The 15,695-nt window shown below is 34.3% G+C and overlaps 1 protein-coding gene across 1 annotated transcript in view; it reads right to left on the bottom strand.

Moving 5' to 3' along the window:
• ttk (zinc finger and BTB domain-containing protein ttk) overlaps window positions 1-15,695 on the bottom strand; it is a 67,547-nt gene that overhangs the window by 25,779 nt on the left and 26,073 nt on the right. Inside the window, exons 4-5 of the mRNA XM_089647614.1 lie at window positions 13,888-14,552; window positions 13,775-13,784 (exon numbers count right to left, since the gene is read on the bottom strand). Coding sequence (XP_089503740.1) covers window positions 13,775-13,784; window positions 13,888-14,552 — 675 coding nt within the window. The remainder of the gene's footprint in view (window positions 1-13,774; window positions 13,785-13,887; window positions 14,553-15,695) is intronic.

Below are 15,695 nucleotides of genomic sequence, written 5' to 3'. Positions count from 1 at the left end.
TCGAGCGATGGGTACATTTACCATATGACTTAACTAATATTAATATGGGTGAACTGCTTACTGCGGTTTAAAGCCAACGAATCCAACTTCATTTCGCCGCTTTCCCATATTTTTAGGTTATAAATATGGCACATTTTGACAAGAGATTGCTCAAAACGTTTTTGCAAACAATAAAAATTTAGGTATGATTTGAGATTTTCAAGGCCAAAAGTATTATAGTGATTTGTTTTTGGGGTATTATGCCGTGTTGCGCTACCTCCTTCTTTAGCCAACGTTTCGGATAGCGTTACAGTGTCCATCACAGTACAGGGCAATTAGGGCAAGGTAATTTTATCTGATTACACATCTGCCCTGATGATGGACACTTCAATGCTGTCGGAAACGTTGGCTAAAGAAGGAGATAACGCAACACGGCATCTGATTTGATTACACATCTGCCCTGATGATGGACACTGCAATTCTGTCCGAAAGGTTGGCTAAACAAGGAGATAGTGCAAAACGGCATAATACCCCAAAAACAAATCATATAACTGTTTGTTATTTGACCGGTCAGTGGTTGAGTGGGCATAGCGCTTGGGTCTCACCCGAGCGTCGCGTGTTCGATTCCTCGACTGGCTAAGTCCTCCATCACAACACAAGCAACATTTTCGGCTTTCTGTGGTGGTAGTAGGAGATTTTCAAACATTGTTGGGTTATTCGTAACCCGGGAATGTTTGTCTTTCTTTTTAAAAAAAAAATAAAAAAATAAAATAAAATAAAATAATAAAAATTTATGCCAAAAAACACTCAAGTGGAAAATACTTAATATTCAAATCTAGAAGTTAACCACAGAAGAATTAAAATGTGCGCTTCTATGAAACCAAGGGTTCTAACCACAATTTGAGAAAAAATGATGATGTTTTTTTTATTAATTATCTCTAAATAGTATAAAATAAAGTCGCTATCCGCATCTGTCTTGTTTTTGCACTTGTTCTTCTAAACTAATTAACGGATTTTGATAGGGTTTTCACTATCATTTAGAGAATTTCTTCCGGATAGTTTATATACAGGGTGTATCGGCACTAACCCGACAAACTTTAACCAGCTATTCCTTAGCACATTTGGAGTAAAAAATGTTATGTGCACTTTGCTGTCCGGTAACGTTTTTTTTTAATAAAAAATTAATTAAACATATTTTCACCACATGTCACCACTGTTTTATCCTTTGTCAAAATTTGAAAGCAACATCGCAACTCTCGCGTGTTGCTGCGAACGAAGCCCGTATTACATAATCCAGTACCAGAAAAGAAATATTTTATTTAACAATAATGATTATTCACATTTTTCGTATGCGAATCACTGATTGTCTTCTTGTATTGTACACATCAGTTTTATTTTTGTATCTAAATTGTTTCACCTCTGGAATGCTTTGGTTTCACCTCTTACGCGTTTCACGTATTAAATAGTCTAATTTTGAAACTAAGAAACTAATTAGTAGATTTCCTGAATTTATAATCGAAGTCCAATAATTCTGAGCACTTTTAAAAACAATTTTCCTCACTTAGGTACTTATCAATAATAATAATTGGATTATTTGAACAGCGCCGTTGTTTTTTAAATCACCGTAAGTGCTCTGTCAAAATGTTACTTGCTAGGCTATCCTACAACGTATATTTTTTAATAAATTTAGTTATTTACAACTTCGCGGAATGTGATTTATGAATATTATTGCTTATGTTAAAAGCCTTCCAGAATTACCGGAATATAACGAGCAGCTTGACACACTTAAGTTTATTTCCACTAATTTGAAGGTACAAAGAATGTATAGTTTTAAAAACAATCCCGATGAATCAAAAAACGGTTCATATAAAACTGCTGCGCAACACACTGAGACAAAGGAAAGCACTCACACAAACGTCATGACTGCATTGGATTGACCACCTGCAAATGAATGCTGCCAGATTGCTAATTTATTTAAACAATAATTATTAAATTTTATTTAAAATATCGCAATTTTTTTAAAAAATCGACAATAAATTACAACTATAATTTAAAAAAAATATTCTTAACCCCACGCTTTTTCGTAATTGATTAATTAATTCAGAATTTAAACGTTGCTTGAAATGACTAGCCGTATTTGGTGACCAGATCTGAATATCCAGGTTCAGAATTTAAACGTTGCTTGAAATGACTAGCCGTATTTGGTGACCAGATCTGAATATCCAGGTTTAGAATTTAAACGTTGCTTGAAATGACTAGCCGTATTTGGTGACCAGATCTGAATATCCAGGTTCAGAATTTAAACGTTGCTTGAAATGACTAGCCGTATTTGGTGACCAGATCTGAATATCCAGGTTTAGAATTTAAACGTTGCTTGAAATGACTAGCCGTATTTGGTGACCAGATCTGAATATCCAGGTTCAGAATTTAAACGTTGCTTGAAATGACTAGCCGTATTTGGTGACCAGATCTGAATATCCAGGTTTAGAATTTAAACGTTACTTGAAATGACTAGCCGTATTTGGTGACCAGATCTGAATATCCAGGTTCAGAATTTAAACGTTGCTTGAAATGACTAGCCGTATTTGGTGACCAGATCTGAATATCCAGGTTTAGAATTTAAACGTTGCTTGAAATGACTAGCCGTATTTGGTGACCAGATCTGAATATCCAGGTACTTCCTCACCTTCCACTCCTTCCCTTAGCCATAAAACTTACCCCAATTCAACATAAAAATTGTTTAAATTATCGGATGTAATGAAATGCATAATAATTAGACCCCAAAATACTTAATTATTCAGGGAAATAAACCCCTGAGTCATCAGTTGGAAATACCAACGACATTAAGTGAAATTAACAATGCAATAATCCTATTATTGCATTGTTTAAAATTTCACTTAATTATTAGCATTAGCAAATAATATTGGGATTAGAAAATAATAATTTACGACAATTTACTCGGAAATCAATAAAGCCAGAATAATAAAAAAAGAAAGTTATCACTTACGTCGTCTGTAAGTGGCTTTACCAAAGTTTGATAATGCCGTCAGAAGGTGAAACAGCTGTCACGCGTAATAATAATTACAACTAGCAGAACTTGTTTATAAACACACTGTTTTTATAAATTTTTTAATAAGACTGTTAAAATAAAAAAAATCTCTAAATTGAAATGGAGTTCTACAAACTAAACTTAAAATCAAATAAATTTATTGCGAAGGTTCAAAGTACTGTACTGTAATATTATATTAAATAATTTTTACGTGTTTAATTATTGTTTAAAGTCAGATTAAAGCGATTAAAAAACCCACCTGGCAATTCTTATTCGAGTTTCGTTGTTTTTACGTATTGGCGCGCTTACAAGCATCAGTCGTCTCATTTTTAACCATTAATATTTAGTGTGTAGGAAAGAGAGAAGACGCTTTTCGACACACTTGTCGAAAAACTTGTTGAATGCCGACGGGCATACTCTTCTACAGATTTTATTAAATATTGATATGTAGGTAATATTGATGTGTAAATGAATGACATTGTGAGAATTTTACCAATAAATAATAAATGAAAATGCGGACATGTAGTTTATGTTAATTTTTTTATTGGAGCATTTGTTCGAAGTGACTACCATTATTTTCGATGCAAGCGTGTAGTCTTGTTATATTTTGATTATTTAAGTTTGCAGGATTTGCTTTAATTTCTGCAGCGGCTTCCATCACTCGTTCGAGCAGTTGCTCTCTTGAGGCTATTGGCTTAGCATACACTTTTTCCTTGAGAGCCCCCCACAGGTAGTAATCCAGGGGGGTCAGGTCGGGTGATCTTGGTGGCCAAGCAATGGCCGGACTTCCACGGCCTATCCAACGACCAGGAAACTCGACATCCAAGTAGTTCCGCACGGCAATCGAATAGTGTGGTGGGGCTCCATCGTGCTGGAACCACATTCTCCGTAGTAATTCGAGGTTCACATCTTCCAGAATCTCGCCCAGTTGCACTTGTAAGAACTCCAAATACATCGGTCCATTTAGTCTGGGAGGCAACTCGATTGGACCGAGTATTTGATTTCCCAGGATTCCTGCCCACATGTTGATGGAAAATCTGTCCTGGCTCGACGACTCCCGAACAAGCTTGGGGTTTTGTTCAGCCCAATGGTGCAAGTTGTGCACATTTAGCACTCCTGTTTTAGTGAACTGTGCTTCGTCGGTAAACAATATGTTTTTCATGAAGTCTGCATCTCTTATGACATTATGCAGCATTCTTCTGCAGTACACGACTCTGGAAAAGTGGTCATTCTCCATGAGGCCTTGGCAGCGCCTATAGTGAAAAGGTTTGAGCCCGTGCTTCTTCAGAACTCTCCATACCGCCATGTGTTCCCTGTGTCCTATCATCAGAGCGACCCGACGCACGGACAGCGTGGGGTCTTCGGTAATTAAGTTCAGGATTCTCTCCTCAACTGCCACAGGAACGATGTTGTGTCCTCCGCCGGCGCCTTCAATCCGTCCGATGCCACAGTCACGCAATTGTTGATACATCTGAAACAAAACAACAAATAACAACTGCTTTTATTATTCAGCTCAGTAATAATGTCAAATAAACAATCGCGGGCTTTTTCACTCATTTTATTTTTAAAGAACACTTATTTTAGGCACATATCAGAAAACTTACGTTTTCTCTTCATTTATTTCATTTTTTTATAGTAAAATGTATAACAAAGTGTTTTAAATTATAATTTTCTTAACTAGGTACGGTTGATATCTTGGATTCACAGGGGTGAAATTGAATTCAAGTAATTTAAATAATCCCATGGTGAGAAAGGGAGTGAATTCAATTGCAGTGAATGATGCATTTATTAGAGATTAAAATTAATTAACTTTTTAAAACGCCGTTTAGTGACCACTGAACACAAATCACCTAAAGTACAATTTACATTTTTAAAGTTGGTGGCCCCTTGTTATGTTTTTAATGTTCCCAGTTTAAATTTCAAAAGCGCTTTTTGGCATTATCAATGAATGTAAATAGTTTCAATAAACAATTGATAGGGTACAAACCTGGACAAAGGTAGCATGGTGTGGGACGCGTCTTCCAGGAAACCTCATGCGATACTCCCTTACGGCTGCTCGTGAATTTCCATTGCAAAATCCATAAACAAAAACAATATCTGCTTGCTCGGCAGGTGGATAATTGAGGGGCATATTTCAACAGTAAAAACTTAGATAACAAAACAAAAACGAAACTAGAAACTTGATGACATGCGAACTCCCAAAACAGCACTGACCACTGATACGAGACGGGGTGGCGGGAACCACACGGGACTTGAGACAGAATATGTGTGAAAGAGATGACAGTAGCGCGGCGTTGCCAATTATTTTACCCCTATACTGTGGGCAGTAGCGGAGTGTGGAAATTTTATTTATTTTTTGTTTTTAAAAGAAAAAAAATGTTACCGGACAGCAAAGTGTACATAACATTTTTTACTCCAAATGTGCTAAGGAATAGCTGGTTAAAGTTTGTCGGGTTAGTGCCGATACACCCTGTATACATATTTATAGAAAGTATCGATGATTTGTAATCAAGTCGTAAATAAAATTTTCGGGCACAATATTCACAACCTCAAAACCTTACTCCAAACCATTCACAACCCGCAATCAGCAACGCCGGGAATACATCAGCTAGTTTTTATATAAAACGATAAAAAAGTGAGGTGGAAATAATGTTTATACATTTGCCTGTTTTTTACAAATCACATTTCTTATGTTCTTTTCTATTCTATGTACTGGCGGAATCAGACAATTTTCTACCATAAAAGCACTATTGTTATAACTTAAAACATACCAAAATTCAAGATATCTGGAGGTTCCTTATTTATTTCATGTCTTTTCAGTTTTCCTCAACTTATCTTGGGAAAAATTGGGATGCCAATAGTATGAAATATTAGTTGTAAAATCATTATTCAAGGATATTTTATGACAAACATACAAAAAATATATATTGGTTCCCTTTCCTCACGGCAGAGTTATCGGTTTAACCACACAAATAATTTAAAAAAACTGTGTCTTGAGCGATAGATTTCCAGATTTATATTTGGACGCGCTCATTCCAAAAATCATATCTCCGAATATTAATAGAGAAACATTTTCAATGGCATACAGTTAAAATATTGTATCTCCAATTTTGGTCAAAAATAAGTTTGGTAGAAAGTACTGAAATATACCATATTTTTTTTGGTTCCAATATTGTATCTACTAAACCTACCGTTCTAAAGATATAAACATATATGTATATTGTAAATCTACCTAGCAATATTTTTACGAGCACAGGTAATGTATTTCTTTAATAATATAATTTATGCTAAACGAAATTTCACCCAAATATTGTATTTAATCAGATACAGATACTATAATAAGGAACCAAAATTCTAATTTTTTTATCACTTAATCTAAATTTAGAAGGTTTACGGAGATATAATAATTTAAAGCTTAGTCATGGAATATAAACTGCTCACTGTGGTTTAAAGCCAATTAATCCACATTTATTTCACCACCTATCCAATATGTTTAGGTTTTATTGAAAAATTATAAAATCATAATAATCACCTACCCACAGCAACCCAAATTTAGATAGCGGTGCTACCCAAATTTGGATAGGTATCATTCATGGTGCTACCCTAATTTGGGTAGGTGTCATACACGGGCATTGGCGGTGCTACCCTAATTTGGGTAGGTGTCATTCACGGGCATTGGCGGTGCTACCCTAATTTGGGTAGGTATCATTCACGGGCATTAGCGGTGCTACCCAAATTTGGGCAGGAATCATTACAGACATTGGCGGTGCTACCCTAATTTGGGTAGGTGTTATTCACGGGCATTAGTGGTGCCATCCAAATTTGGGTAGGTATCATTCACGGGCATTAGTAGTGCTACCCAAATTTGGGTAACTATCGCACAAGTGGTTAACAGAAAAACCGCTTTAAGTGAGCATGTACATAATGTTATCGCCTCTATAAATGGCTTCTGCTGGAAGATTGGCGCAATAATAATTGTTGGCTCTGGGCCCATAGATTGCTGCATTAAAACCTGGTCAAGTGTAAATTCAAACCAGTCGGGGATCCATAGAAGCCCGAGTAAATCAGGCCTCCAAGAAGTTGGGCGTCTTGTACAGGGCTAGGAAATTCTTCAACAGTGACCAGCTGCTGACCCTGTACAAGTCTCAAGTCCGCCCAACTATTGAATTTGGGAGCCACCTTTGGGCTGGTGCCCCAAAATACTTAATAAACCTGCTTGAATCTGTGCAAAGGAGAGCGATCCGTCTGATTGACAATCCGTTGTTAACAGACCGATTGCCTTCTCTAATGCATAGACGCAATGTAGGCATGCTGTGTCTGTTCTACAGGTATTTCAATGGAGCCTGCTCCAAGGAGCTAGCAGCATTGATTCCTGATGCACGTGCGCAAAACTCGACGGACGCGAGCTGAACACCCGTTCACGGTTGACTTCATGAGAACGGGCCGTTTTTACGACTCGTTTTTGTGTAAGTCGGCTCGTATGTGGAACGAGCTACCGGCATCTGTTTTTCCTCCCTCCTATAATCCGAGCCTCTTCAAGGCCCGCATTAACAAATCCCTTCCTACAGCCCCTACCTTATTCCGCCTCACAACGCCGCCCAACCGGGTGGTGACATAGTTCCCCTGTCTGTACACTGCACAGGCAGGGACGCTCTTGTGAGGTGTCACATAAAAAAAAAAGTAAAGTCAATTATCTTTTTCAGACAACTTAATTTTCAGTCAAAACTGTGCAGCTTTCATAATCAAAACACTTAGGACGGGTTGTTGCACAGAATTTAAACAATTCATCAAATTTCAAAATTGATTTTCAAGTTCTGTGAAGGTTCTTTCGAAGTTCTGTCTGAAAATTATAACAGAAAAAGATTCGGTCATATCTAGGAATTAACCCAGGATCTCAGCAATGCCGGGGCTCTGCTCTACCACTGAGCTAATCCTACCCTATCCCCTTCCGTCATATTTAACTGTATCATACATCGACTAAGAAGTTCCAACAACTTTCATTTTCTTAAAGCATATTATATTTGGATGGCTTATCTTTATGTATAATTGCAAGATTCTTCCCGAACTAAGTGCAATTTAGTATCTTGGATAAATATATCCATTTTTATTTTAATGTACGACATCTATTGACTTTTCTACAAGTCTACAATAAATTTTTTGTTTTATATTTGTAGTACAACTTTAAATGGTAATATTTAATCATTGAAGACAATATTAGTTAATCTTAAATGAAAATTGAAACAGAAAGAGATTTGGTCACATCCAGGAATTGAACCCAGGACTCAGCTTGCCGAGGCTTTGTTCTACCACTGAGCTAATCTATCCCCTATCTCCTTCGGTCATATTTAACTGTATCATACTTCAGAGCAAAGCCACGGCAAGGCTGAGGTGCAATCTAGACGTGACCAAAACTTTTTCTAATTTTCGTTTAAGAGTCATTAAATATTGTTTTATATTTCACATCAAGTACAAGTCACCCTGTAAAGTACAAAAATAAATAATATTATCCACGGATTGAGCAAAAGGAAACATAAAAACAGAGTTCACTTTTGATAATGATTTTATTTTTTTCAATTAACTTTATCAATACAACACTAAAATAGAAATATTCTGTGTAATAACGTAAATTCATTTTTAGTTATTAGTTTAAACTTTATATATCTATTTCTGCTTGTGCATATGTTACTCTATGTTCAAATCACATCCAAGTGACAACATTAAATTGCTTTCAGATAAAACTAAAATATAAATCTATATCAATAATCATAAAAAAAAGTATATAATTACACATCTGAATATATTTATTAACCAGAAATATAATAACGTTAAACATAATCTACTCTGCATTCATCAAATATTACAACACCCATTGAGAGAAAATCCACCAAACTGGCCTAATACAAAAAAAAATTACATAATATTGAAAGTAGTCTGGTAAATATGGAACTAGACTGTCACTGAATCAACAGATTGACGCTGTTCATTTTATGGGCTCATTTAGTGTATTCTATTTCAATGGAACAACCGTACTTAAAGGGCGATACTGAAAATATAAGTAGTCTAATTGCATACCAGAAATAACAACATTGATTTCAACAAAATATTTTTTCGTTGATAATTTTCATTTAACCTTCAGGCTCATGGTTTATTAGAAACCGTTGCTTCTCCCTCTTACTGTCATGGTGAGAAATGTGATATAAACGGTTAGAAAGAAAAAAACACCATGCTTTATATTTAATTTTAGAAGTTAACCACAAAACAATTTAAATGTACACCTCTTTGAAATGAAAGATTTCGAATGTTTTGAAATTTTCATTAATTATTTTCATACAAAACAACAAAGAAATAAGGTGACAATAAAATAAGTTAGTTTTTTTCTTTTGTTGGTATCTTGTATTAAAATTTTTAAAGTTTATTTCTTTGTAATAATCAAATTTGAAAGCGTATTTCTTCGCCTTTTTAAAACAGTTTTTAGTTTTCGAATACGTTCAGAAATATCCAATTTATTTATATTTTATTGAGAAGCGGAAATACACACAAATTCTCCGTCTTTCCGACAGCATCTTTAAGAAATACAACGGTCAATATGCCAGAGGCCTGACGGGTTAATTTTTTTTATTGAAATCAACATGGTCTAGAAGCAGGAATGCCATATTAGCAGAATTTTTACAAAACAATTTTATACACTCTTGCAAAAATAATAAAAACTTAAAAAAGGCCAATAAAAATTAATATAACAGCAACGCTGACAGATAAAGAATGATTTACTTTATATTTTGGGGGCATCATAACTCTGAAGTAATATAATTCTTAATATATTTTCACGGTAAAATGCTTTGTTACTTTCGCACATTCCTTACCAACTCCTCTCTTTGAGTTAATCCCCACTCAAAGACTTCACGGTGACTTATATTTAATATATTTTTGTTGTTAGTTTAAACTTTTTCCTGAAGAAGATGGGGTCATCTTGAGAATGGCAAACAAATTTTCTTGTTAAAAGGATGAATTGATTTAGCATTTTTTTTTTTGGAGTATTATGCCCTGTGAGCTACCTCCTTCGTTTCGGACAGCATTAAAGTGTCCATCATCAGGGCAGATGAGTAATTAAATCAAGGCATAATACCCCAAAAATCACTATAATACTTTTGGCCGTGAAAATCTCGAATCATATCCAGTTTAGCGTAACTTATTATTTTACAAAAATCAAGATTACAGATCTGAATTATCCCATTTTACATTTGTTCCAACCATCATATTGAAAATCTTGTACTTGCAATTATTTCATCCTAGTTATCTGCCAAAAAATGTCAAGTGAATCCCACAGATTGGACACAGAAAGTTGAAAATGAAATGTAACTTTCATATTTTTTTAAGTTAAATGTAACAAAATTCATAATCTTCGCTTTCATTTAAATCCAAACTTAAGTTAAAATATTTTAGAAAAAAAAAACACTTTTCGCAAGAGATTACATAATTGTTTGTTGGCGGGTGTACATACAGAATGTGAATAAAAACTCAATTCTTTCAAGAAACGAATACAAATACAATATTGGATTGAATCACCAAAAAATTATATTAGTTGAAAGAATTGAGTTTTTATATGGACAAAAGTTTTTATTCACATTCTGTATGTACACCCGCCAACAAACAAAATCTCTTGCGAAAAGTGTTTATTTTTTTTTTTTAATATTTTAACTAGCGCCGCCATCTAAAAACGCAAAAATTATAAATTGTGTCACTTTTAAACCTTAAACTGAAAGTAATATTACTTACTGGCCATTCCAATGCAGAAAAATAAATATCCTAATTTTTTTTAACAATAAAATTTAAATGAAGAAAATTTCATTTAGGTTTGAACAAAAATTATACAAAAAAAAAATGGATTGCACAACATTTCTACATTAAAAAAAAAAGTATAAAAATGATAACATAACGTTATGGTCAAGTTTGCCAGTCCATTTGAATACAACTTCTGCCTTAAGAGTGGTAAAATATAATTTCATTCTAGAAGGAAAAATAAAATGCTCTGCTCTCGGAAAATTGCATTTTCCCTAGCCAAAATATACTTTGTTACAAAAGACACTTATTTGTGAATTATATACTAAAAACACAGTACAAATCAAAACGTCTATATACATATAGGGTGTCCAGGGGTCAAGTGCATTAACTTCAGAAGTTAAATTCTATGTGATAGTAGAAGTAAAAAAGATAAATAACTTTTTCGGTTTGTTTTTTCTTACAAACAATTCAATTTTTTTTATCTTCAAACATTGGAATTTCGAAAAAAGTTGTGTATCTTTTTTAATTGTACTATCTTGAATCACCCCCTAAAGTGAACTTAACCCCCGATCACCTTATATATCTCATGTATTCTTCGTATAGCATGATATTTATATATATATGTATATAGTTAAAGTATACTCATTAAAGTAAATAAATGTTAAAATTGTCAACAGTACAAAAATCATTTAGCAAATAAAATAATACAGAAAGCAGTAAAAAGATGGAAAAATAGAAAAAAAAATGTGCAGTTGAATTAGTTAAAAAAACAGATCAATGATTCTAATAATCTTTAACAATATTTTATTATTGATTATCTATGGTTTTATACATAGACAATAATAATGTTAGTTTCAACAAATAAAAAAGTGAATGTTTTTTTTTTTAAAGATATGTAAATGCGATTTGTTTTTTTTTTTTAATGGATACAGTAAAGTCTCTATACAATGATGTGTTACAAGATATCATTTAACAAATACTTACCACAAAAGAAAACAAAATAAAATATGCATTAATAATAATCAATAAGAGAATGTTTACATGATAAATATATATTATGATAAACATACATTATGATAAATATATATTATGATAAATATATATTATGATAAACATACATTATGATAAATATATATTGTGATAAACATATGTTATGATAAATATATATTATGATAAATATATATTATGATAAATATATTTTGTGATTAACATATGTTATGATAAATATACATTATGATAAGTATATATTATGATAATGATAAAATAAGATTCCTTTCTTAGAATCGAAATGAAAAAGACAAAATAATAAAAGTATCCTCTTCAAGAGTAGAACTTAAACTAATAAAGTACGGAAAATTTTGACTTGTGCAAATCGTTAGGACTAAAATAATTATTAACAAAACATAATTAAACTAAAAAATACATTTCTTGCCAAGAGAAGTGGCGAAAATTCGAGACAAACGAAATAAAAATAAAACGGCAACCATGTTGCAACGCTCCTACAACGTCGTACATTTATCACATGATCAAAACTAAAAACATACATCTTTTTTAAGGGTCCTAAACTAAAAAAAAAGTCTCTCCAAAACACAAGTAAAATTGCCTCCAATTAAATGAAAAAAAAGCATATAAAAAAAGATTTATAAGAATCACTAAGTTGCAAAAGCATAACTCTCTGAAGGTGATTTTATTCAAATGCAACATTTTAAATTAAACTACAAGCTGGCATTCTTGGCAAAAGAAAAACATAATTTTTTCCGTACAAAGTATTCAACGTTTGCCTTTTCGTGAAATTTGTTTTATTTGCGTAGAATTGCTTTTGCAACTAGGTAACAGTCGCGCCTAATTGCATAATTGTAAAATGACGCGGAATACAATATTATGTATTTACTTGAAAATGATTCAATTTAATTCCAAAACGGTGCAAGTAGAAAATAATTGAATTCAGACTTTCGGCTTGCTGACAAGTTCGACAGCAGGCAAACCTTTTAGCCTAATAAACAAATACGGAAGACTTTTGATTTTATTGTTTTTGCAATAATACCTAATTTAAAACATTGTTTTCACAATATGCCAAACGCATAACTACGTCTTAGCATAAAAAACTCATTCAATATCCTAATATTTTTGCACTCTTTAATATTTTTGCGAATATATCTATAAACAAATTTTTCAATACGAGAATAAACTCTTTACAACGTCGAGTAAAGACGATTTGATAAAATTAATAATTATTAAACTTTGTGCGCGCTTTCAGTGGCCATCGACACATTTCAATTATAAACTATTTCACAATAAAAAAACTTACTGAATAACCCGTTGCGTAAAATATGTGTGGACACAAATGAAATTATCTTTCCTCGGACATAAATCTATACCGTTAATCATCGCATTAAATGCAAGAACGTAAACAAGAAGACGATAATAATAATAATAAGAGAATATATTGAAACTTAAAGTTAGTCGCCGACCATAAAAACTATTTATTTATCATGTTAAACTTTATCTTTTTATATTGTACTCTACACATCTTATGTTAATTGGATTATTTCCTTATACTCTTACAGCTTCATTAGGGATAAATTAGAGAAGATAAACTTATATTCTACTACTGGTATCTTGTCATCAACTCCGCAGTCATATAATCTATAATATGTCCATATACGTAAGGAGGTGCGTTTATGTTATATGTAAAAAAATAAAAGTGGGATTTTAAATTCTCGTGAGAGTGTGCAAAATAAGATAAATCTATCTATCTATGCCCACTGCAACGCTCGCGAATCGCAAGTCATTGTACAACTACGTCTAACTCAAATAATATAAAACATGCGTCAACTTATTCCCTATCGAGGGTCACTGGCCGCCTCGTCTGACGTGGTAATATTGTTTGACCTGTCGACCACACACCTGTCGGCCATCTTGCACAAATGCCGCCATCTTGTCGACAGCTAGTTAAACTAACTGTACGAGAACAATTCTGTAAGAATTATTGCAGATTGTGTTTGTTATGGCAACTATTGTAAATGTCTTGTGGTGGTGGGCGGATATTCAGGATTTTCTCCCTTTCATCAGTTCCCCACGGGGTCGGGGGACGAGTCGGGTCCGCCGGGAGACTCCATCTTCATGCTGTGAGGGTTGGGGGAGTCCATCTTCATGCCGGGCGGGAGGGGCGACTCGGCTCCGCCCATCATGAAGTAGCCGGGCGGAAAGACGCAGTCCTTGGGCATGTAGCACTCGTGCGTCGTCTTCATGTGGTTCTTCATCTTGTCGGGCCGGGAGAATTCTTTACAGCAGACGGGGCAGGGAAATACCTTTCTCTGCTTGCCCTCGTGGTATAAGAAAGCGTGCCTTTGGAAGGAGTACTTGTTTTTAAATGTTTTTTGTATGTTTTCTTTTGCACACTCTGTGCATTGGTAGATCCCTTCGTTGACGCTTGCGTAGCGAAATAAATTCAGCCCGCGAACAGACATTTCGGTGAGTTGTTCGGCGGGGTCATTGGAGGCGGAGTTGGCGCGTCTACGAACCCTGCGCCGTATAGGCTGTCTCGGGGAGCTCTGTTGACTTAAAGGTAGGTTGTTGTTGTTGAGAGTGTCGGATTGGAAGTTGGGGAGGGCGTCAAAGGCGTTTGCGTTGGATGTGGTGGCGGTCTGCGTGAGGGGGTTGACCCGTATCTTGCCTGGGTGATCGCCCTTTCCTTCACTGCAGGGTTCGGATTTGGGAGTCAGGAGGCCGGGGGGAGTCTTGCCTGAAACATCCAATACAGACATTATAACACTTGACTTTTTAAAAAGGATGACAAGACGACACATAATCTAAATAATGTGCGGAAAATAATAACTTTCAAGCTAGTAAAATACAAAAATTTATAATTCTGTTCTACATTGCTGAAAACTAAAATCTAGCCATTATGTGATTGTTTACTATTGATATAAATAAATAGATTGAATTGTCACCACGTAATAGCGATGATAACACATTTCAACAAGAGTGGAAGCCACGGTAGCCGTGAACTCAGAGCGTAAGAGCAATGAGAATACTGTACTCGCCCGATACGGCTCCCAGTGTTAGCGTATGAATGATGGTACCGGTACACTGTCTCGTACCACGAGAAAAATAAGATTCTAGGTAGTTAGTCTAGGTAATTGTGCGGCTAGTTCATGAATGACTCATCGCTACCTTGTAAGTCTTTGTGAAAAATATTACAGAAAAAAATATATTTTTAAAGATTAGACGAGTGAACAAAATATTTTTTAAAGAATCTGTTAGTCAGATTGAAAACTAAGGACTGATAAATAGAAGGATTTTGAAATAGAGAACTAAAAATCTTATCTATTCTGATTATAATCTCTAGGCAGACTCAAAGCTGCGACAAAATTCTAACTTGCTTTAAAGATAGTATTCAGTTTTCAATTATTTCCATTTAAATGGTGACTCCGACAGCTGGAGTTTTATCACTTCCTCTGCTCGGAATGTGCAGCATTTAATCAAAGTAACCATTAAAATTAATTATAGTAAAACACAATCACAATACTTAGGCCCAGTTGTTTCGCAGAAATTCAAATGTAACATTGTCATAAAATGGTCACTCAGTGCCATTTCGTTGGTCCCCGTTAAATGCAGATTATAGGCGCATTTCATCTTTCTATCAAATTGTAATAAGCTGACAAGCTTAACAACGTGATAGTTGTCCTCTACTGCTGATCACAATTTGTTCCATTTAGAATCGGCATTTAATGGGGATCTTTCAACTGTTAAAAAGATAAAATGGCGCTGAATGGCCATTCGATGATGACAATTTTATATTTGAATTTCTGTGAAACAACCCGTCCAATGTTCATTTTGTCAAACATACACAGAATAAAAGAGTTAAAATCGTGCAGTTTCTTAC

The sequence above is a fragment of the Hesperophylax consimilis genome, chromosome 26 (genome assembly GCF_061612785.1).
Source record: "Hesperophylax consimilis isolate HC1 chromosome 26, BYU_Hcon_1.0, whole genome shotgun sequence".
NCBI classification, from domain to species: Eukaryota; Metazoa; Arthropoda; class Insecta; order Trichoptera; family Limnephilidae; genus Hesperophylax; species Hesperophylax consimilis.
The sequence above is the reverse complement of the archived record's forward strand: the minus strand, read 5'-3'. Positions and strand labels throughout refer to the sequence as shown.